The sequence below is a fragment of the Anolis sagrei genome, chromosome 2 (genome assembly GCF_037176765.1).
Source record: "Anolis sagrei isolate rAnoSag1 chromosome 2, rAnoSag1.mat, whole genome shotgun sequence".
Taxonomy (NCBI): Eukaryota; Metazoa; Chordata; class Lepidosauria; order Squamata; family Dactyloidae; genus Anolis; species Anolis sagrei.
The window spans coordinates 190,343,386-190,367,884 of record NC_090022.1 but is presented as its reverse complement, the minus strand read 5'-3'; the positions used below and the strand labels follow the sequence as shown (position 1 = coordinate 190,367,884).

The 24,499-nt window shown below is 40.6% G+C and overlaps 1 protein-coding gene across 1 annotated transcript; it reads right to left on the bottom strand.

Annotated features, from left to right (window-relative positions):
- Window positions 1–344: 344 nt before the first annotated feature.
- LOC132767666 (pleckstrin homology domain-containing family A member 3-like) lies at window positions 345–23,932 on the bottom strand. The gene is made up of 8 exons (XM_060762874.2): window positions 23,814–23,932; window positions 20,804–20,920; window positions 17,381–17,536; window positions 15,225–15,361; window positions 11,122–11,292; window positions 8,312–8,355; window positions 6,371–6,528; window positions 345–1,559 (listed from the first exon to the last, which is right to left on the bottom strand). The coding sequence occupies exons 1-8, from the start codon at window positions 23,851–23,853 to the stop codon at window positions 1,498–1,500; spliced, it is 885 nt and encodes a 294-aa protein (XP_060618857.2). The 5' UTR covers window positions 23,854–23,932; the 3' UTR covers window positions 345–1,497.
- Between the last annotated feature and the right edge of the window lie 567 nt (window positions 23,933–24,499).

Sequence of the window (24,499 nt, the reverse complement as noted above, 5' to 3'; positions counted from 1 at the left end):
TGAGAGAAGCTCCAGAAATAGCCCTTGCTGCTTCCTGGTACATTTCTTCCATCGTGAGTCACCTGCCATCCTAGTTCTGCATTGGACTTCAGTGATGCAACCCTTGTTTATATAAAACCATAACACCTGCTCATCAGTCAGAGAGTGAAAGAGGCGCAGGTGTGACTGAATGTTGATTTCTTGGCTGCATACCTGGCCAAACAACTTGGCGCATCTTCTTGTTTGCTTCAGACACATCAAGCAATGGTGCCTGCTTTATTTTTGGCTCCGCTTGCTCGAGGGAAGCCCCCACGGGACTTCTGTTCCATCCCACAGAGGAAACAAGATATAGTGATGACACCACGTTTTGTTTCAAAAATTAGAGTCTTCATTCAAAATTAGAGTTTGATCTTTGGCAGGGCTCTCCACTTAAAACAGGTTCCAGTGAGAGACAAAGAAAGTGATACACACGCAGACACACCGCTTCACGTGTTTGCACTCACGCACACACACAGAGCCTCCCAAGATCTTGCCATGTTTCTGTACAAAAATGTCAAATACAAACAATTCCACAAAACAAAGACTTTGCTCCTGTACACAAAAGTTGAGAGAGTGAGCTGACGTTTGGTAAGCAAATGGCTGTAGTCACCTGAATCCGCACCCTATGAGGGGAGGGGTCGAATGTTGCATTCATGTTAGATGTCCACAGAAGCTATTTTTCCTACCATGGGTCTTGCCTACATACTCTCTCGACAAAGAGCTAAAGAGAAGCAAGGAGAACATAGGAGGAATTTTACATCCCGTAGGGCCAACTCCATGAATTGGAGTTGGAGAAAATTGGGGGCTTAAAGGAACTGCTCTCTGTCGAGGAAGAAGGGGATGCCAAATCCTCCATGGGAAAATATTGTACATTCCTGGATCAGTGGTGTCCTATAAAGTCACTAAGGAGGAGAGCGCTTGCCAAGATGACCTCTGAAGCTGGAAAACTGTATAGATCTTAGGCTCAAAAGGTTGAGGAACATGTTCCACACCAGACACCATGATTTTCTAGGCTTCGATGCCTGGAGTTAATTTAATAAGAGCATGGGCACCAGGAGATGTCTGCAGAATCTCTCCAGTAAAAAGATGCCTCCCAAGCATCCCATGCTCTTTTCAGGGCCAACTCCCCATGCCTGCTTAGTCCAGCATGAAGAACTGATCCCTCTCCTGTCACCCCATCTCCTTCTTACCAAGGCATGCCCAGCAGACCTGGCATAACTTCCTAACAAGTGGCAACCACAAGACCAAAATACAAAGCTGAGCCTGGAACCTACTCCTCGCTCTTGATGCTTGCCAATGCCACAGGAACACAGAGTGCATCTGGCCACACATCCTACAGGCCTTGGGCTATTCCTATGCTAGAGGAGGGAACCTCAGGCCAATGGTTCTAGCTACCTAGCCAGCACACAAGCAGTGAAGACTGCTCCAAAGCAAGCAGCTCCAAACTGTCCACGAGTTGAAGCAGCTGTAGAATCCAGATTAGAGTAATTGGCCACTTCCGGCTGAATTCTCTGGAGAGTCCTGCAGTGGCAGCGGTGTATCTGTAGTGAAAAGGAAGAAGAAGCTGTATGAGAATGAGAGTGTAAGCCTTCAGTCATGAGCTCAGACATTATCCCTCTGCCCTGCAGTCTCCTAGGTCACACTTCTAGGTCACACTTCTTATGAGAGTCAAGAGGCAAATAATAGAATATACAGGGTGTCCCTAAAGTCTCTTTACCATTTTAAGTCTCTTTACCATTAAAATGATAAAGAGACTTTATCATTTTAATGTGTTTTCAAAACACAGAATATACATGGGACGAGAGACAGGGCCTTCTCAGTGGTAGCCCCTCGGCTGTGGAACGCCCTGCCTGTAGATATCAGATCGGCCCCCTCTCTGCTGGCATTTCGGAGGAAGGTGAAGACCTGGCTGTTCGAACAAGCATTCGACTAAACAGTATAATTGAACATAGGAATACGGAATAATGGATGTTGAGACTGGATTCTGATTTTACTGTTGAGGCGCTAATTGATTGTTATACTAATGTTTAATTGTTGATGCTATAATCTGTTTTTAATGGCTTTATACTTGTCTTGTGATGTTTTGCATTGATGTTGTCAACCGCTTTGAGTTGCCTGAGGGCTGAGAAGAGCAGTATATAAGTAAAGTAAAGTAAATAAATAATAAATATTATATTTGTTGAAAGTAGTTGTTTTATCATTTTTTTGTGATATTGTTTTATACTTATGTACCATTTATGTTATATGTTGCATTGGAGTGCCTTGTAATGCCACCCCAAGTCCCTTTGGGGAGTTGGTGGCAGAATATAAATAATGACAATGATGATGATGATGATGATGATGATAGAGATTAATTACTCAAGTGCATCAGATAAAACATGACTGATCCTTTCACAGGAAGGCTTATGTACAATAGGACTGGAGACTTACAAAACCACATTTATACGGAACGATAGACTAGCATCCTGGGGAATACCAGCTTCCTGTGTACAAGATTGTGCTGGGGTATATAGCCCATCAGTGTCTATTTTATTCATTCATTTATTTATTTATTTAAAGCATTTATACCCCGTCCTTCTTGACCTCCGAGTAGGGACTCAGAACGGCTTCCTAACAGGCAATGTTTCAATACCAAACATGATATAAAACACATAATAAAAACATCCATATACATTAAAATAGTTTAAAAATATATACATTAGAACTAGTTCATCAGATTAAAATCGTCGTCCAAACCAGTCCAAGTAAAGTTCAATAAAATCTTTGTGCCTCTCTGCAACTACCATACAAAGCAAGGTTGTTAAGATCTTCTGGAGGGGCCCTGCTCTCGGTCCCACCGCCTTCGCAATCACGTTTGGTGGGGACGAGGGACAGGGCCTTTTCGGTGGTGGCCCCTCGGCTTTGGAACTCCCTCCCGATGGAGATTAGATCTGCCTCCTCCCTCCTGATGTTTAGAAAGCTGGTAAAAACATGGCTTTGGGATACTGCATTTGCAGAATGATGACTGAGTCAATAACTGCTGACCTTTCTGGCGGATGGCAATGAATTTGTGATTCTTTTTGACGAACTGATTTTTGCTGTAACTTGTATGAATTGTATGAATTGTATTTTAATGTATTTTATATTGATGATTTATAATGTTTTCTTATATTGAATTTTATGTTGTTAGCTGGCCTGAGTCCCACCTCGGAGGTCGAGAAGACCAGGTTATAAAAACTCTAAATAAATAAATAAATCAGGAAGGATTTGTTCAACATGTCATCTGAATTAGGAACTGTGAGTTGATGCAGTGATATAAACAAGGATTCACAAAATCTTTGTTGAGAAGTCTTGATTTGAAAACGTAATGGCATGCTAAAAACCTGATTTGGTTGCCATGCTAAATAAACCTCCCTGATTAGTTTAACAACTACATCACCAGGAGAGAATAATCAAGAAATACCCGCGTGCATGAGCCAAAGTTTGTGCCTATTGTCTTGCATGAATACAGGTAGGAGCTCCAAAAAAATTAAAGTGGTTTCTAATTGGAGCCCAAAGTACATATGAGTATGCTCATTCTATTTCTGCTCATTGCACTGATTAGTTGCAGAAATCAGGAGTGTAATGGGATGGATGCAAAGGCTGTGCTTGTGTGCACACTATAAGAAATGTGTTTTTTTTCAACCTATTTAAATATCTCTTTTTTAAAATATTCTTTTTCTTTAAGCTAACTCCTTTTTTTGGACTGTTTTGTTCTGAGAAGCTCCTTACAAGAAGGATGGAATGCTATATTCAATTCTGGCACAAGGCCTTACAAGAGGACAGGACAAAAGTGTGCAGGTATTTATTGTTGTTGTGTACCTTCGAGTCAGACTTATGACGACTCAAAGACAAATCAATCACAGGGTTTCTTTGTAAAGATTTGCTCAGAGAGGGTTTGCCATTGCTTTCCTCTGAGAACAAGAAAGTGTGACTTGCCCAAAGCCACCCAATGGGCTTCCATGGTTGAGCAGGGATTTGAACCTTGGTCTCCAGAGCTGTAGTCCAGCACTCAAACCAATACACCATACTAGCTCTCTTGTGCAACTATAAATGTGATCATTACAGAGCATAACCAGTTTTTCAAAAGCCAGACTATTTTTATCGTGACAAGCAATGATGGCTGCACTGAGAAAGAAAACATTGAGAGCCACAATAGTCCCTATTCATATTTACAAAATGGAATAGAAACAAAGGACATTGTTGCAATTCAGTACTAGCGATCATGATTTGAAATTATTATCAGGAAGCACTCCAATAATGCATCTTGAAAATGCCCGAAGGACAGTATTTGTTGCATCCAGAAGAAGCTACTTTAGCATTGGCTCCTGTTGTGGCCTGAGACCTATCAGTTTTTATTATACTTGATCTCTTAATTTCCTCCTGACCCATATGTGTTAAATATGAGAAAGGCCTGTTTTTAATCCAGTGATCTTCTTCTAAAACGTTTGCATGATCTGAATGACTTCTGGCTGCTTCCTTTACAGTGAAAAAATGTAGTCTTTAAAAAGGAAGAGAGTATAGTCACATCAATTTAACCACAGCAAAATAATAATAATAATAATAATAATAATAATAATAATAATGTATGCTGGGTCTGTGATCAGGATACAACTGGGTTTTGCCTAAATTAAATATTCTAGGAAAGCAAACACTGTAATATCCTTTTAGCAAGTACCCTTTTTGGGAGGGGCTGAAAAAGCTTCCCTCAGCATATAATGGGATCAAGGCTCCAAGCTGCTTCCAGCCACTGCTTGCAATATATGATATATTTCTCTCTCCTCTTCCCTTCCCTTAACAGTCTGTCTTCTTTTCCAAAGTGTCCCTCACTTCACTACTCCTCCCAGGCTGGGGTTGCCCATTTTGGAAACTCTTATTTTTTAATAAAAAGAGAGAGAAAGAGAGAAAAGGGAATGTTTTGAAAAGGGAGAGGAGGGGGAGCTTGTAAATAATATATAGATTTTCCCCCTAGAAATCTTTGCAAGCCCTATGTTATCTGCAAATACCTATATGCATATTCATCTTATATATGCATTTCCCCCGAATTTTTTTGCAAGCCCGATTTCTGTGTCTCTAAATGTATTAACTTTTTATGTGCATTTTTGTACCCTTGGAAGTGTTCACTGGCCTTTGCAAGCCCTACAGATATATAAATTTTTCTCCTGAAGTCTTTACACCCCCCCCCCCGCTCTCTCTCTCTATATATAGAGTCTCGCTTATCCAACCTTCGCTGATCCAACGTTCTGTATTATCCAACAGAGTCTACCTCCCGCCTGGATCCACAGCTGTTTCAATACATTGCGATGTTTTGGTGCTAAATTCATAAATACAGTAATTACTATGTAATGTTACCACATATTGAACTGCTTTTTCTGTTGACTTGTTATAAAACATGATGTTTTGGTGCTTAATTTTAAAATCATAACGTAATTTGACGTAATCCCTCCTTAACTGTTCAATATTTTCACTTATCCAATGTTCTGCTGGCCTGTTTATATTGGATAAGCAAGACTTTACTCTGTGTGTGTGTGTGTGTGTGTATAGAGGCATGCTCCCCTAAAATATTTGTTAATCTATCCTACAGACATAGAGGCATTTCCCCCTACAAGCCCTTGCAATCTCTATGTACCTATATATCTGTATCTATCTATATACATTAATTTTATATATGAATTTCCCCTTATATGTTTGCAGGTCTTTGCAAATCCTATATACTTTATATTAAAATGTAACTTCAATCTTCTGTGAAAGTGAGTGAAATATTGCAAAAACAGGATGTAATAATTATGCGTCTTCAGGTACACTTTGAATTACAGCAATTCTATCCTAGGTTTTCTTGGCAAGATTTATTCAGAGGAGGTTTGTCACTGCAACAGAAAATGCGGGTGCTGTTGCCCGTCTTTGGTCAAAAGATATTTAGCTGCTTGTGCTCCTTCTATTCTTATCAGTTTTATACTAATTCATACAATGCTTTTGATACAAAATAAATAAAATAATTGCCTTCTTCTAAGTGTGGACTCAGATAACCCAGTTCAAAGCAGATATTGTGGGATTTTCTGCCTTGATATTCTGGGTTAGATGGCTCTGTGTAAGGACCATGAGAGTGTCTGGGAAACAGTGGGTTTCCACTGGAACCCTGTTCATCCAGAGCTTTAGTCTGTGATACCACTACATCATGCTGGCTCTTTTTTTTGCAAAATACAGTACTGCTGGCAAAACTATCTTCCTTGTGCTGAGCATCTCCCCTTCCTCTATGTATAACCGCCCCAGTGTTTCTACATCATCTCTCTCTTCCCTTATTAACCTCATGCATTTATTTGGTGATGGCTCCTACCAACTGCTTCTTCGATGATGGTGCCAGTGGGGCTCTCGGGGTGGGCACCCTGTTGCCCCCAGTGCTGCGATCGTAACATCACCATTTCCTCCAAATTGCGTAGCACAGTAACGGTGCCCCTGGGAGGGACGGGTGGGACACGGGTTGGCTCCAGAGCCCTGCAAAGAAACGTTTCAGGGATGAATGGGTGGGACTTCTACGTCTCATGCCCCCACCTCCCACCCTGCATCACTGAGGCTGCGCGGCTAAAAGCAAATATGTTTGAGATGTTTCTAACTTTTTAAAATACCTTTAAAAATGTTATTTAATTTTTTTAAGTTTGGGGAACTAGCTTAATCCTTTACAAATATTGTAAACTGGCTTGAATTACGTCTCAAGATGTTTATAAATGCAATAAACACAGAAACAAACTTACTGCTGGATGATTTTGTGGCCGGTTGCTCTGCACAAAAAGGAAATTTACTTGATGCAAAATAAACAATTATCTGTAGAAGGCATTCAAGGCTGGAATCACTGGGTTGCTGTGAGTTTTCTGGGCTGTATGGCCATGTTCCGGAAGCATTCTCCCCTGATGTTTCACAAACATGAATCAAGGAACATGAAAGTCACTGCAGACTACTTCAACCTGAGAAGTCAGCCACAGCAGAGTACTTGATGAACCAACCTGGTCACAGCATATTATTCGAGAACACAGAAATGCTGGACCACTCTAACAATCACCATGTGGGACGACACAGAGAAGCTATTGAAATCCACATGGATTTGGACAACTTCAACAGAAGGGAGGAAACCATGAAAATGAACAAAATCTGACTACCGATTTTTTTTTTAAAAAAAACCTTTAAAACCAGGAGAGTAAATAAAGAACAACACTAAATAACAGGGGAATTCCAGACAAGAAACAATCAGGGCCAGCTAATGCCTCCCAACAAAGGATCCCCAGGCAGCAATCAGTCAAACCTTGAAGCTGCAAGGCCATTCAATGCTAATTAAGGTGATCAATTGCAGCATTCACACTTGCCTCAAGCAGACAAGAGTTCTTTCTCCCTCCCTGGACATTCCACAGATATATATACCCCACTTTCCTAGTCTCCAAGGGACCTCACAACCTCTGGGGATGCCTGTCATAGATGTGGGTAAACGTCAGGAGAGAATACTTTTGGAACATAGCCATACAGCCTGGAAAACTCACAGCAACCCAGTAAACAATGATCTGCTCGCTTTACTTATGATATATTTTACATTTGCTCTTCTTTCTTTTTTTTTTTTAAAAAAAAAGGTACTCCCTTTCTCATCTTTACTTTTAAAACTCAAAATCTCATTTCTAAAGCAAATACAAAATGTGGATTGGGGGCAAGGAACAACCAGATCATTAGCTAAATACTGGAGAATTTGAAACTGTATGGATTCAGAGAGAGACACACCTTTACAAATCTCATCCGCCCATCTACGCACTGTTATTTAGATCTGGTTTGTAATGGGGTGTGTACATACTGCTAGGTGACCCTCCCTGACAGTCCCTTTTCTTTTGACTCCATTCTCATTCAAGGAAGAAGAGCACTTGACAAAAGACAGGCTAAGCCTTGCCTTGGCTGAACTCTTCTTCTGTTGTCAACTACACCCTTTCTCATTCTAAAAAATAAGTGTGTGTTGAAAAATGAGGTGGTCACAGAGAAGAAGGGAAATATTTGAGCCATGAATTTTCCCCTCTGATTTTTTAGCAAGATTGAAGGATATCCATATGTATCCTTCTTCCCCTCACACACTTTCTTCTTCGAGCATTTCCTGGGAATGTTACACATAGACTTGGGAAACCACCTCATCATACACAACACTCGTACACTTTACAATAGTTAACCAAAGGCCATCCAGCAAATAAAATGGTCTCAAGATATAAAAATGCATTTACAAAAACCAAATGCCTTCCCCATGAGTGCTTACCTGTCTGAGGAGACTATGCCTGTGTGGCTCATAGAACGTCTCACCTGAAGGCAGAGGCAGCAAGGGGTGGGGGTGGAGACATAAACACAATGCAACATCCCATTAGTCCAGATTGATACGTGCAGGAATAATTGTGGTATTTCAGATCACCACTCCAGAACATCCGTGACTACTTCCTAAGTCATTCATAAGGCTTTAACTAAGTGGTTCTCAACCTGTGAGTCCCCAGATGTTTTGGCCTTCAACTCCCAGAAATCCTAACAGCTGGTAAACTGGCTGGGATTTCTGGGAGTTGTAGGCCAAAACATCTGGGGACCCACAGGTGGAGAACCACTGCTTTAACTGGTTAAACTACCATGAACTGAAACCATCAAAAAGGTCTCAACCAGTAAATTACTGTATATACTTGAGTATAAGCCTAGTTTTTCAGCCCCTTTTTTAGGCTGAAAAATCTCCCCTCGGCTTATACTCGAGTCAATGATATTTACTGTTTTACTCTGTTATTAGTATTATTTTACTCTATTATTATTATAACATTTATTATTTTACTCTTTATTGTTATTATAACATTTATTATTTTACTCTTTATTATTATTATTACATTTATTATTTTACTCTTTATTGTTATTACAACATTTATTATTTTACTCTATTTATTATTGTTATTATTACATTTAATATTTTACTCTTATTACTGTTATTACATTACCATAATTTTACTCTATTATTATTTTTATTACATTTATTATTTTACTCCCTTTATTATTATTGGAAGGATATGTAAGCACATTCACATTGAAGAAGGTTAGAATAATGGTTTAATCAGAGTTGGACAGCTTTGTCTTAAATTACAATTTTAAGAAAATATTTTTGAATATTTACTCTATTGATGCCTCAATTAATGTAATTTTATTGGTATCTATTTCTATTTTGAAACTTACCAGTAGCTGCTGCATTTCTTACCCTCGGCTTATACTCGAGTCAATACATTTTTCCAGTTTTTTGTGGTAAAATTAGGTGTCTCGGCTTATATTCGGGTCAGCTTATACTCGAGTAATGGTTTAATCAGTATGCGGTATAAGTTTTCAGCTGGATGTACAATCTTTAGTTGATTTTCTAAAATGTTAAATGAACTGTACCAGGAAATTTTGAAACCACTCTTTTGGCTAACTCTCATAGAGAGGTACTGCTTGGGACAGCAGCAGTAAATTCAGATTAGAAGGAATCCCATTAGACATAGCTCTTCCTTCTTCACCATAAAATTAGACCAAATCACCAATTATATTAGCTCTTCTTATTCTTTCGAATTGTTGGTGTACAGCTATAGAGAAGGACGCAGCTTCAAAAAGATAGAGAAACCCTCAAGGTCCAGTTTACAAGCAGATAATATCTGGTGCCATGAGAGACACATTGCATAACAATATATAATAGATACATTGGACTACAGCTCCCATCACCCTGAAGTCAGTATGACCATAGGCTAAGCTGTCTGATGAAAATTGAAAGTAAATTTTGAGGAATCCAATTTGGTAGGACAGCTAAAGAGGAACATAGGGAACAAAGACCTAAAGTAGGCTGATGAACAATAACTTTGTTACAGCTGGTTCAAAATGAAATTGCTCCACTTTGGTAATTAATGCTTTCCTAATAATAGTAACAATAATAATACATTTTCAAATTATGTGCGCAGATCCAAGTAAGGTAACTTGTGATTTTCTGATACGAAATCCAGAATATATATCTCTTTTGCTGTGTCACACTGTGTTTTTGTGTCAGTATAATAATAACACATTTTATTTATATTCTGCCCTTCTCCCCTAGGGAACTCAAAGCGGATTACAGCATTTACATACATAGGCAAACATTCAATGCCTTTACAATCATATACAATGAGACACACAAACAAAGGTTTCTCCTTTCATTTCTGGCTTCTGGAGGCGGTGCTCATCTCTGGTTCTGGGGAGGCTCTTTTCTCCATTTTCAAGCCGAGGAACCTGCGTTATCACCTCCTGGTTGTGTGGCCGGCTAGATTGCCTGGACCATCTCTTTGCCTTTTCCCACGGAAAGCGGTACTTATTTATCTACATACATTTGTATGTTTTCAAGCTGCTAGGTTGGCAGGAGCTGGGGCTGACAGATGGAAGCTCACCTCATCTCATGGATTTGAACTGCCGACCTTCAGGTCAGCAATTCAGACAACCTTCAGGTCAGAAGTTTAGCAGCAAAAGGGTTTAACCCACTGCATCACCGCAGCCCTTAATTTTAGTATGGCAACAGGAACATATCGCAGCTGCTGCTTTTTTAATGATCTGCACATACAGTCCATTAATTGTCAAAATGACAAGTTAAAATGTTGTTGATTACATTGTCTTCCATCTCTTGCCATTGTCTATGGTGACTTGGGGTGATGGGGGTTAGAGTCCAACATCACCTGGAGGACCCACAGATTCCCTAGCTGTGCCTTAAGACAATACTGTTACATAAGCACACACAACCTGTGTATTGTGATAAAAGGATGGCCTCCTTTAGTTTTGAAATCAAAACCAAATAAATGCAAATATACAGAATTTCAAATTTTTTTACCTGCTATTGAAAACATTTATACATTAAGGATACATTCAATACATTTCACTCTGGATTGAATGACCAAAGGGACAGATATCCCAAATTTCCCAGCAAACAATTTTAGCCCTGGGTGCCATACAATAACAACACCCTTTTGCTCAGGAAATCATTTGTGAAGCTTGTTTCCAAAATGTACCAGATATAATATAAAAACAAGGAAGAAATTAATGGAAAAACAGACTCACCCGGTGGGAATGTGGTAGTTTAGTGCCCACAAAATCAGAAAGCTGAGAGACCGTTGAAGGGTGGTAGAGCTCTGGAGCCAATCGCGTGTTTGCGAATTTCATGCAGTCCTCTAGCGTTGAGATGAACTGGCTGCAGGTTGCTTGTAACAAGGATGATGCTTCATTCATTTTCTGGGGAAAGTCAAGAGCAGCAGAACAGGATGAAGGAGAGTAATGGCAGTCTGTGCAGCCTTGGTATCCATGTGCAAGATCCTTCAAACATGTGACTGCACATGAAAATTCTCCACTATGATATCAGACATTGATAATAAAACAGTATTGGGAAATATCAGAGAGACTGAAATTGCTGGATTCTTCTAAAGTTGGAAAACCATTATGTTATCACAAATAGTCTGTTTGGGTTTTTGAACAGTCTATTAGTTGTGCTTTCAACATCAATAATGCTTTCAACATCAATAATGGTAGCAGTATCAGGAAAAAAATCTCATTAACTAAAACACTTTATAACTTTGTGTTGTTGAAGGCTTTCATGGCCAGAATCACTGGGTTGCTGTGAGTTTTCCAGGCTGTATGGCCATGTTCCAGAAGCATTATCTCCTGACGTTTTGCCTGCATCTATGGCAGGCATCCTCAGAGGTTGTGAAGTCTGTTGGAAACTAGGCAAGTGAGGTTTATATATCTGTGGAATGTACAGGGTGGGAGAAAGAACTCTTGTCTGCTGGAGGCAGATAACTTTAATCCAGTTGATTAATACTAACTAGAGTAGATCTAATCACTCAATGGTTAGATAGTGAGTCAACACATGGGTACATTTTACCAATTCAATGAATCTATTCTAGTCAGGACTAATAATGGAATTTTGGCCCCTTCTACATCGACCATTTGATGTACTTTCCTACCTTGAATCAAATGTGCAATTCCTGCTTCTTGGCAGGGGGTTAGACTGGATGGCCCATGAGGTCTCTTCCAACTCTATGATTCTATGACTGAAGAAAGTGGTTTAGGTGTACAGATAATTACACAGAACATCCTGGAACCAGTTTAAGGCCTGGATGGTGTTTACACAAACCACAGATCATTAATGCACATTAAGGGGTGTTGATTATCTGGCTGCCTTAATTTGAAGCTATTGTCAAACTGCATTAGATAATCAGTGTAGATGAGGCCTTAGATCTTGCTTTAAAGAGTGAATTACAAAGGAATCCTCTAATTGTTTCCAAAAGCTATTTTGCTGTGTTTGAAAGAGAACACTAGGCAGTGAAATTTCAGCATAATAACAAGGAGCATCAAAAACTAAATAAAATTCCAGACCAAGACACTTTAACAATATACCCATATTTATTCGAGTCTAATGTGCAATCGAATCGAATGCACACCTCCATTTTAAAAACCCCAAAACCAAAAAAAGTATTTGCTAGTGAATGCAATACGCAGTGGCAAAAAATTGCATTCTTTCTGATTTGGTCAAAAAATGTGCATTACACTGCCTGCCTGCTTAGAATTCCTTCTTTAAATATAAAAATATTGGAACACCAAAGCTTTCAGCAATGGAAAAGAAAACCCACGGATGTATCAATGCTGTAGAATAAATCCACTTTAACTACCTTGGTTCAATGCAATGGGGTCATGGAGGTTGTAGTTAGGGATCATGGGGGCTCCCAATGAATGCTGATGCCTCACCAAACAACAAAACCCAGCACTACATAGCATTCAGCCATGGCAATTAAATTAAAGATGAGGTCCCTCAAATAGGAGCTCCAAGTGCAGCTCCTGAAGCAGTTTCCCCTTTTGCTTTGGCTCAGCACTAAGATTCCTGTATTATGCAAATCTAATGCACACCCTAATTTTGGGAAGGTAATTTAGCCAAAAAAAAAGGTGAGCATTAGATTTGAGTAAATATGGGTATTTTTATAAAGCATATAATAAAGAACTGGGACATTTAATCAATACATTATTCATCTTTACTAAATGTAAACATTCCAAATGCAAGGGAAAAGGCAACTGCAGCTTTGCTATTAAAAGCAAACAAATATCTGCCAGCTTATCTCGCTAGATGAGAACTATAAAATGGAAAGGAACCAAACACAATTCTGAATTGTCACATATTAAAGGAGTGGTTCTCAACCTGTAGGTTCTTGGGTGTTTTGGCCTACAACTCCCAGAAATCCTAGCTAGTTTACCAGCTGTTAGGATTTCTGGGAGTTGAAGGGCAAAACATCCGGGGACTCACAGGTTGAGAACCACTGTATAAGAGGATCAGAGATACCAATAATTTTTTTAAAAGATATCAAATTTTAAAATAATGTTTAAATATAGTATTCAGACACTTAGAGGGTTTTTTTATTTGTTTGTGCTGGGAAGGCACTTTAGAGAAAAGTGCAGTGGTTCCAAAAAAAATGCTAAAAATGGGGGTGGGAAATACATTTTCAGCATGAGTTTTTGCAGAGACCCAACCTACAGTAAGGCTTGAGTTCAATGGAATAAATTACTTTAAATAAGCAAGGGACAAGAACAAGATAACTATGTTTTCTATTTTTTCCCCTACATCTGGCTAAGGATCACAGGAACTGCAGTCCGGCAACATTTAGAGCACCACACTGCCTTCTGCTGCTTCGACTGTATGCCTGCAGATTGCCACTAAACTGTATTCTTGCAGACTGCAGCAGCAGGCATGTTCACCATGACCCAAAGGTGACATGACAACACTTGGAAGAGTGGTTGAAGGAGAGAGAAATCAGGTGGTTGGATTTCAGGGCAGTTCTGTGCTGTACTGGGCCAGAAAATGCATCCAATTTTTGGAGAGAGGGGAAGAGTTCCAGAGTCTTGGGGATTTTATGTAGTGGTACTTTTTCCATCCCAAAGAAAAATAAGAAATCCAGAATTATGATATTAATTTATATAACATCTTGCATTTATGGTAGGTAAAGGTAAAGGTAGTCCCCTGACATTAAGTCCAGTCATGTCTGACTCTGGGGTGTGGTGCTCATCTCCATTTCTAAGCCGAAGAGCCAGCGTTGTCCGTAGACACCTCCAAGGTCATGTGGCCGGCATGACTGCATGGAGCGCCGTTACCTTCCCGCCGGAGCGGTACCTATTGATTTGCATGATTTGCATGTTTTCGAACTGCTAGGTTGGCAGACGCTAGGGCTGACAGCAGAAGCTCACGCCGCTTCCCGGAATCGAACCTGCGACCTTTCAATCAACAAGCTCAGCAGCTCAGTGCTTTAACCCACTGCGCCACCAGGGGCTCCATTTATGGTACTCTATTTATGGTACTCTATTTATGTATTTATGGTACTCTAGGATAATTTTTAATGTAATTTGGCACATGTTTACTTCTGGGGATGTAGTTATACAAAAGCAGCCTTTAGGTATCTCTGATGGAAGTATAATTAGGGTTAATGTTATTGATATTACTAAAGAGGTAACACTACATAAATTCCCATTTGGCCCTTTAATTAACCTAACAACATCAAAAATTACAAAGAGTTTTAATATGTATTGTTTTTAAATATGCTGTTAGATGCTTTGAACCTCATTTAGTGGAGAAAATTTGGATATTAATGAAGATTCTTCTATACAAGCATCTCCCAGAGATGAAGAACTTGTTCTCATATCCTTAAATAATATATTACTTAAAAGGTCCGTATAAAACCAGATTGTGGGGTATTGGTCTCTGTTATATCCAAGGGCTACAATAATTACACTATGTAACACAATTTTGTTCCTGGACTATAAATGTCATCTCCTATCATAAAATACAGACAAAGTTTATTAAACTGCAAAAGCTTTTTTTGTGGGACATCCTGCAGCTCATTTTGCTATAGTTTTTCAATGAATATCTCACAGAGTCTCAACCAATTCAATATAGTTTGTGGCAGCCAACTACTTTCATAACAACTACTTTCAAAGTAAGTACTGCATAATTAAACAGAAAATAACACTTTCAAACTGGTAACAGAAAAAAATGCAAATTCTGTTACTGGTTGTGTTCCATAAAATCCCTTTCAGAGGCTGAAGACGGTTAAAAAAAACACAAGAGTAACATTCTCCCAGCTAGACTATATACACACAAAGCCCCTCTCATGTTTTGTCCCCCATACCTGAATGTCAAGTGGGGAGCCATTATCTTGAGGGTGTGTTGCATCTTGCACAGCCAGGACCTGCTGTGTGAGTACATCACAATACAGCCGCAGTTCAGACAACTTCCTGCCAAGGGACTCATTGCTTAGGTCCAAATCTGTGGGTGACAAGCAAGTATGACACAGTAAGGAGAGTATAAAAGAAACCAGTCAGTAAGCACTGCAAACAGGAAGAACAGGTGACTTACGTGTAAATCTGGTTCTATGAGTGGTCATTTGCATCCTCACACAAATGGGTTTTCACACCTGCGATCCACTCAGAATGTTCTTGGACTGAAAAACTTGGAGGGAACCCTGCACCCTCCCTCGTACCATGCCTGCCTTTACCCACCAGGCTGCAGTCCCCTCAGTTTTCAAGTTTGCAAAAAAAACAAAAACAAAAAAAAAAGATAGGCAGGGACCTGAACAAAAGCATATGGTTAGAACCATATATAGGAATGCACCTTTCTCCTTTGCTTCGAGCTGCTTTAGTAGCAACAAAAAGGAACAGTTATGTGCTATTTATTCTTATTCTTATTATATTTATTTACCTTGTTGTCATTTAGTCATGACAATTAATGCCCTCAACAGACCATTCACTTGTCTAATTCCCTTTGACAAATTATGAAATCTGTGGTCACCATCCCATCCTGTCGCAGCAACTTTACTTACAGAAAAGTTACAAGGGGAGAGTGAGCTATGTATACTGCCCTGAGGTCCTTAGAGAAAAAGCAGGATGAAAAAGATAATAAAATTGAATATTTATTATATTATAACTTATGGCAAGGGAACAAGTGAAACATATATCCAATGTGACAAATTTTCCATTGGATTTCAGCATGGGTTTATCTCAATACAGAATTAAGCCAAATGATTGTGTGTATGTATGTGTCTTCAAGTTGCTTGGTGACTTGTCAAGGTCCCATGAATTCATTAGAATTTCTTAGGCAAAGAATACACAAGAGCTGATTTGATAGTTTCCCCCCCTCTGAAATATAGTCTAGAGCACCTAGTATCCTTTGGTCATCGCCCATCTAAGTACTAACCAGAGTCTTATATGCGGGGGGTCATCTTATACGCCGGGAGTCGACTTATAGAGCGGGTGCTGAAACTTCCAATTTGAGAATCTGTGGTTGCTGCATATTGTGGGGGGAGCTCTAAAATGGCAGTGGCTGCGTCCCTGCCATATGCAGCGACTGTATGAAAGTATTAAGGGCGACGCTGTCCAAGGATGATAGAAGAAAATCCATTCATCGTGGACTTAATGCGGTCCCAAAGGTGAAGTGAAGGGGAGCCTCACCGAGAAGGTGTAAGTGAAGGGCAGAGCTAGCTGCAGGTGTCTGGGGCACCCAGGCTATGGAAAAAAGAGATAGAGTGGCTCTGGGCCCAGAAAACACACCTCATTTACCCGTCTAGCCCACCCTTGTATCCTATTACCGTACCTCCTCCTCTGCCTCTCATATCTCACTCCTGAAGACTGCAGTGAAACGGTGCAGGTGTGCAGGTGCGAGATCTGAGAGGCAGAGAAGGAGGTACAGTAATAGGAAAATAACCACACTGAAATCAAATCTGATGCTTTTAAGTTTGGGTTGGTCTCTCTACATTATCTTTTAAAACCCTCCTGCTTAGATACATCCTACCTCTGTTCATGTAATAAAATTTTAATTTATTACATCTGGCCCAACCATAAGGTTTTAAATTCTCTGTGTTGTTGTTTATATGTAAGTTATATTAATTGTACTGTTTTATTTGTTTGCTGTTTTGTTTTTACTGATGTGTTGTTGGGCTTGGCCTCATGTACGCTGCCCCAAGTCCCCTTGGGGAGATGGTGGTGTGGTATAAATAAAGTTTCATTATTATTATTATTCCTTATTGTCCAAAAAACATCCATTCCAGGTTATTTTTTCCCCCAGAAAGACACAAATGCACATCAGCCACCCAGTCAGCATGTCCTTTTCTTGTAAGAGGGAAAAAATCATGAGGACATAATATGCCAAGCTCAGGTGTTTGCTTAGGAGGTGTGAGAGTTAAGCTCCTCTTTCTAATCACCAAGTACCAGCAATCCCCACCCTACAACTCCACAGCTTTGCCTACATCCTCCTTAATCTCACTAGGTTTACAAAACATGAATAACCAACCTTTCTCCTTCTGGCTCCTGCTGTCCCCAAGACAAGCCTTGGAGCTGCCCAAAGCCACCAGCCATTTCTGTCTTTCAGCAGCACCTCCTGCCTTCAGGTAGAAGTACTGCTCACCTGGGATGACCAGCTCCATACGGGTGGGGTCAGTAGTGTGCACTATGAAAAAAAAGAAAAAAGAAAACACAACAAAGTGAATGCTGCAATATCAATGCTTCCCGTGTCATACGTTCTGCATCCCACATGAATGAGGAGCTACCATGAGGAATCACGACCTTGCCCAGAATGATGCACAACGGGAGGACAAGGAGTCCAGCTTCTTGCCATTGTGAGGCAGAAGAACAGCCACATTAACTGGTCTCATCAAGAAGGCTTGTGTGAAGCCAGCCTTACAGCCACGAACCTGGCTCCACTGTTACATCTTTGGCATATGAAATAAGAAATTTCTGCAAGTCAGGGGGCCATTTCTTCCCCTTCCTGGAACCATAATCAATTTTGCTGCTGAAATTTGGCAGGGCAGTGGCAAGAAAAGTGCTGTGCTCTCTTTAGAAGCACCACTTTCATTAAATGAAGTGCATACCCTTGGATGCACGAATCTGCTTGTGAACAAGTATCATCTCCTCCCTGCAGAATGTTGGTAGCAAAACTGGTGGCAGCTACATCCACTTTGGGAGCCAAAAACCAAAACCCCAGACAGGGGACACACATGAAGCATGTTTGGTTCACCACAGGGGGATATCCCGGTATTATGGTGAGGTAATACCTGGCAGAGCCTCCAATAGGCAGAATGAGGTAATTGTCTCAGACAGCAAATGATAGGAGGCAGAGACAGCAAAAGAGTGTTGACAGAGTGAAGCATATCTTCTATCTATATAAAAATGCTCTGTGCATAATGAGTACCTTAAAAACATAAGAACCAATGAACAAAATCACACCAAATTTGGCAACATAACTTCTCACTACACAAGGAGTGACCATCACTCAAAAAATTATGAATTTGTCATTTGGGAGTTGTAGTTGCTGGGATTTATAGTTCACCTACAATCAAAGAGCATTCTGAACTCCACCAACGATGGAATTGAAACAAACTTGGCACACAGGACTCCCTTGACCAACAGAAAACACTAGAAAGGTTTGGTGGGCATTGACCTTGGCTTTTGGAGTTGTAGTTCACTTACATCCAGAGAGCACTGTGGACTCAAACAATGATGGATCTGGACCAAACTTGGCACGAATATTCCTTATGCCCAAATATGAACACAGATGCAGTTTGGGGGAAATAGACCTTGACATTTGGCAGTTGTAATCACGGGGATTCACAGTTCACCTACAATCAAAGAGCATTCTGAATCCACAAATGACAGAATTGGGGCCAACTTCCCACACAGAATCCCCATGACCAACAGAAAATACTTAAGGCCATCCAGTCCAACTCCCTTCACCAGGGCAAGAAAACGTAATCAAAGCCCTCCTGACCAAAGAGCCATCCAGCCATAGATATAGATAGATATGATTCACACACACATGTATATGACAGATATAGTATCATAGATTTGAAAGGGACCCCTAAAGAAGGACAATTACATGTTGCATGTTCCAGGGTGGGCAAACTAGATATTCTCCTAATCAGCACTGACAAAGAAACAGCAAGAAATACTGTTTACCCACAAGCATAAAGAAATTACATATATTAGAAACCAACACTTTCTCTTTACTTTATTTTCTAGATCATCAGACTGGGCCACAGCAACACGTGGCAGGGGACAGCTAGTATGCTATATATCCTCTCTTGTGTCCCCAAGGAGGCCTGCTACCACCAGGCATGTTGTTACACTGCTGCCAGTATTAAAGGAAAAAGTCAGCTCCCGTACATAGGATGAGCCAAGGATAAGTAGAAACAACATTGCCTTAAGCAGCAAAATGTATTTGGCCAATCTGCTCCTAAAGGAGGAGCGTTCTTAATTTTAAAAAACAAACAAAAAACCTCCCTGATGTAAGGTAAATGTAAAGGTTTCCCCTGACATTAAGTCTAGTTGTGTCCAACTCTGGGGGGTGGTGCTCATCTCCATTTCTAAGCTGTAGAGCCTGCATTGTCCGTAGACACCTCCAAGGTCATGTGGCTGGCATGACTGCATGGAGCGCCATTACCTTCCCACTGAAATGGTACCTATTGATCTACTCACTTTTGCATGTTTTAGAACTGCTAGGTTGGCAGAAGCTGGGGCTGACAGTGGGAGCTCACGCCACTCCCCGGATTCGAACCGCCAACCTTTTGACCAGCAAGTTCAGCAGCTCAGCAGTTTAACCCACTGTGCCACCAGCCCCCCCCCCCCCCAAATATAGGAAAGCATATTTATACCAGTCTCAGTATATTTTAGAAAAGCAAATCTTCCTCAAGGACACAATGAGATATGCATATGGTAGAAAAAGAGGTGGCAACAGTAAAACATAAATTAGAAAGAAAAAGGTAGAGAGAGAAAAGAAAAAATGAGGAAACATTCTTCTACTCTCATACTAACTAAACAATTAGTCATTCAAAAAATTACATTTCCCTGGAAAAAGTTAATGCTTGAAGAATATGCTTGAAAACTCCAAACCATAATAAAGTCTAAGTTGCTCATTAAAACACAACACACACAGAAGTAACCAAACAATAAACAACAACAAAATGTTTTTTCTAACAGCAGTTTTCAAATTTAACAGCAGTTTTTCAAATTTAAGGGACTATTGTGACTACTACTGCAGGAAAAGATCCGAAAGGAAACCACTTAAATCAATCCCCCATGAACTTTCCACATTGAATATTCAATGGCATACACCACATATGCGACACCAAATTTATAGACTCTGTGGCAGGCGAGTTAAATGAATGCACCCTGATCGTGTATTTGCAAAAGATGCAATCATAAAGTTAAGACATATGCAGGGGTGAAGCTTTCTCAAAATGTATAGGGGAATATTTTTGTCATGTGTGAAATTATACACCGCAGTACTTCTCCAGTGGGACGTTTTGCATCATGCTATTTGTGACCTGTCCTTTTCCCTGGCCATTGAAAATGCACATCAACAGGATGCCAAACTTGATAAAGAGGAAGCTGCATTTGGATTTTTCCCTATATTATTTCATTCCAAAAGATCTCAAAAGGGAACTGGATTGTCTCTCTTATCTTCACCTTTCATTTTTGTTCCCAGTTTTGGTGCTCCGCTCTATTTATTTAACAACATATATAGTAAGTGGGTGGCAGATTTAAGCATTTGGTTCTAAATTTCTGGCCAGGTGACAATTGTTCCAAAACCTAAATGAAACCTGAGAAAGGGAATGAACAACCTGGTACCCCTAATCGAAGAGGGTAAACCTGATGCTGGAAAAGTAAAAAGCAGCACAAGTGTTTAAATGGTGCAAAAACAGCACAAAGCAGTCCTTACCTTTGATCTCGCACACAGCCATCTTGATGCTTCCTTTGCTGCCTTTACCCACATCATCCTGAGAGTCGTAATAAGAGAGGATACCATTCTCCAGCACAAAGTACCGGGGCTGCCAACCTAAGATGGGAGAAAGAAAGAGGGAAGATTTGAGTCTATGTTGTTTCATGAGACAAACATGTTTGAAATAAGAAAAAAAATCCTATGCACAATACAACCTCTTTATTCATGGATTCAATATCCATGATTTTACTTACCTTTGCTCAAAAAATTTGTGCTCATCCCACCAGAAGTGTTTGTGTCCCTCTCTAGGCCCACTGGTGTTTTTCTAAGGCACGTTTTATAGGCCAAGCATAGTCAAAAGATAGGGTTTGCCCTTATCAAAAGTTTCAGTTAATTACAGGAGGCCTCAGAACATTTCCTCCAAGTACTGTATTACCAACAAGTCTAGTTTCAAATTCTCCTTTGTTGAATGTGCTAAATGTGAACATGCACAGAGGTCCTTCTGCAACAAAAAAATACAGTTTCACATGTTTTATGGTAAACTATGGCTCAAACCATTTTTAACCAGTTCTTAAGCAGACGTATCTAGAAGTATAGTGAAGTAGGGCTGAAGAAAGAGAGACTTTCAGTGTTAGGTTGCAGCAGCATGTTTGCAGTAAGTCATTCAAGAAACTTGACCTGGGAAAGAATAGGATCCTAACTTTAGGAGATCTTATTCTAGCGGTCACAACAGGCAAGGTAAACAGCTGACTCCAGAATAATTTACTAAGCATCCTGTGAAGAGTAAAACTGAAAGAACAGAGGAAGGCAGATTAGTCTACACTGGCATGTTGATAACACATGGATCTACCATGTGTTTTGGTGTGTGTATTTTATAGTGGTGTGTTTTGATACATGTATTTCATGTTGATGTGTTTTGACTGGGTTGTAGCCTACCTCAAGCCATGAGGAGGTGGATAACAAATAAACTGTTGTTGTTGTTGTTGTTGTTATTGTTATTGTATCTTGCCATGAAAATAGAATCGTAAAAGTAGGGGCTGTTGGAAGAAAAAAAGTCACCCCAGCGTGCATTTTGGAAGACGCTCTAAAATCATCTCTAGAAGATTCAAAATACGTTTGTTCACTTTACTTGACCGAGTTGTTTTTTCTCCTATTTTCTCTCTCCCAAAACAGGAAATAGTAGCTAAATGTACCTTTATACATTACAAAATATTGGATCTGGACCAAACTCGGCACGAATATTCCATATGTCCAAATATGAACACAGACGGAGTTTAGGGGAAATAGACCTTGACAATTGGGAGTTGTTGTTACTGGGATTTATAGTTCACCTACAATCAAAGAGCATTCTGAACCCCAACAAAGACAGAATCGGGGCAAACTTCCCACACAGAACCTCCATGACCAACAGAAAATACTTAAGGCCTTCCAATCCAACTCCCTTCTTCAGGGCAAGAAAATGTAATCCTGACAAAGAGCCATCCAGCCATAGAGATAGATAATAGATATGATTCACACACAGACATATAGTATCATAGATTTGAAAGGGACCCTTAAAGAAGGACAATGATATGTTGCATGTTCCAGGGTGGGCAAACCAGACACTCTCCACATCAACACTGACAAAGAAACACCAAGAAATACTGTTTACTCACAAGCATAAAGAAATTACATATATTAGAAACCAACACTTTCTCATTACTTTATTTTCCAGTTCAACAGATTGGGCCACAGCAATGCGTGGCAGGGGACAGCTAGTAGATATATATATATAATTCACACAGAGAGATATAGTATCATAGATTCGAAAGGGACCCCTAAAGAAGGACAATTATATATTGCTTGTTCCAGAGTAGGTAAACCAAACAATCTCCACATCAACACTGACAAAGAAACAGAAGAAATTCTGTTTACTCACAAGCATAAAGAAATTACATATATTAAAAACCAACACTTTCTCATTACTTTATTTTCCAGATCACCAAACTGGGTCACAGCAACGTGTGGCAGGGGATGGCTAGTGCATAAATATGTGAGAGGATGTCATAAGGAGGAGGGAGCAGTCTTGTTTTCTGCTGCCCTGCCTGAAAACTAAGACCTGCAGCAATGGGTTCAAATTACAAGAAAGGCGATTCCACCTGAACATTAGGAAGACCTTCCTGACCGTACAAGCTGTTCAAAATTGGAACTCACTGCATCTGAGTGGGATCGAAGCTCCTTTTTTGAAAGCTTTTAAACAGAGTCTGGGTGGCCACCTGTCGGGGGTGCTTTGATTGTGTTTTTCCTTTATGGCAAGGAGTTAGACTGGATGGCTCACGTGGTCTCTTCCAAGTCTGTTATTCTATGATTTCCTATATTTTGCCTGCTTCAGTTATTTTTCCATACTCTATTGCACCCGTTTTCCCCTTTCAGACAGTTGTAATAATAATAATAATAATCTTTATTTATACCCCACCACCATCTCCTCCAATGGGGACTCGGGGCGGTTTACATGAGGCCAGGCCCAAATAACAAATTGTAAAGTGTCTTTACAAAATTGCTTATTAAAGAAAGTTAAGAAAAGAAAGAAACTGGAAGAGTTTCAAAACAGGTAAACAGTTTATTTCTCCACTATAAAGGGGTCCCAGGGTGCCTCTACACTGTGGAATTAATGCAGTTTGATACTACTTGAACTGCCATGGTTTAATGCTTTGGACTCTTGGGAGGTGTAGTTTGGTGAGGCCCCTGCACTCTTTGGCAGAGAAGGCTCAAGACTCTGTAAAACTAAAAATCCCTGGATTCCTCAAGCATTGAGCCCTGGCAGCCCAAGTGGTGCCAGACTGCACCCATTCCACAGTGTAGACGCTCCCCTCCCTCCTTCCCTCCCAGCCCGGAATGGCTGCGTTGCTAAGAAACGGGAAGAAGGGAGTTGAGGGTCTGGGACTGGGGGGGGGGCGTTGCCTAGGAGACGGGAGGGCTCGCGGGCCCTCCCTCCCTCCCAAAGCCACGTCCCGATCCGCCTTGGACTCACCCGACAGATAGTTTGTCCATTTCAGCAGCGCTCCCTCCATCTCCAGCGCGGCTCCCGGAGACCGGCGATGCACCGACCCGGACCAATGGCGGCTCTGCGCCGGTGAGACTCAACCAATCGCAGAACGCGTACCAATAGGGGAAAGGTGGGGGAAGAGAGGGAGGAACAACGGAGACAGGCGATTGGATGCCCAGTGGGAGGAGGAACCAATCAGGATGGTCAAGAGCCAGAGCATAGGACGGGAAACAAAGCCAGGAAGGACGAGGATGGAGCCAGTCCGATGACCCGCGCGGTGGCTCATGGGCAGTGTAGTTCGGACGCCCATTGGAGACAGTCATCCCATTCTAATCCAGGCTCTTCCTTAATACGATTCTGGTAGATGTAGTTCGCTGGGGGCCCTTCTACATAGCCATATAACCTAGAATATCAAGGCAGGAAATACCACAATATCTGCTTTGAACTGGGTTATCTGAGTTCACACTGCCATATAATCCACTCTAAAGCAGATAATGTGGGATTTTATTAGAAATAGTTTTCTAAGATCTACAGAGACACTCGCTGGAACATATACATATAATATATTGTATATACATATAAGAGCTTGTTGATCGAAAGGTCGCAGGTTCGATTCCGGGGAGCGGTGTGAGCTTCCGCTGTCAGCCCTAGCTTCTGCCAACCTAGCAGTT

Excerpts from the sequence above, each read along its gene's own strand:
- LOC132767666 (XM_060762874.2), bottom strand. The coding sequence starts at position 23,853 with ATGGAGGGAGCGCTGCTGAAATGGACAAACTATCTGTCGG. Across the intron at positions 17,537-20,803 it reads GGCTGTGTGCGAGATCAAAG|TGCACACTACTGACCCCACC; the intron begins GTAAGGACTGCT and ends TTTTTTTCATAG. Across the intron at positions 8,356-11,121 it reads AACTACCACATTCCCACCGG|GTGAGACGTTCTATGAGCCA; the intron begins GTGAGTCTGTTT and ends CTCTGCCTTCAG.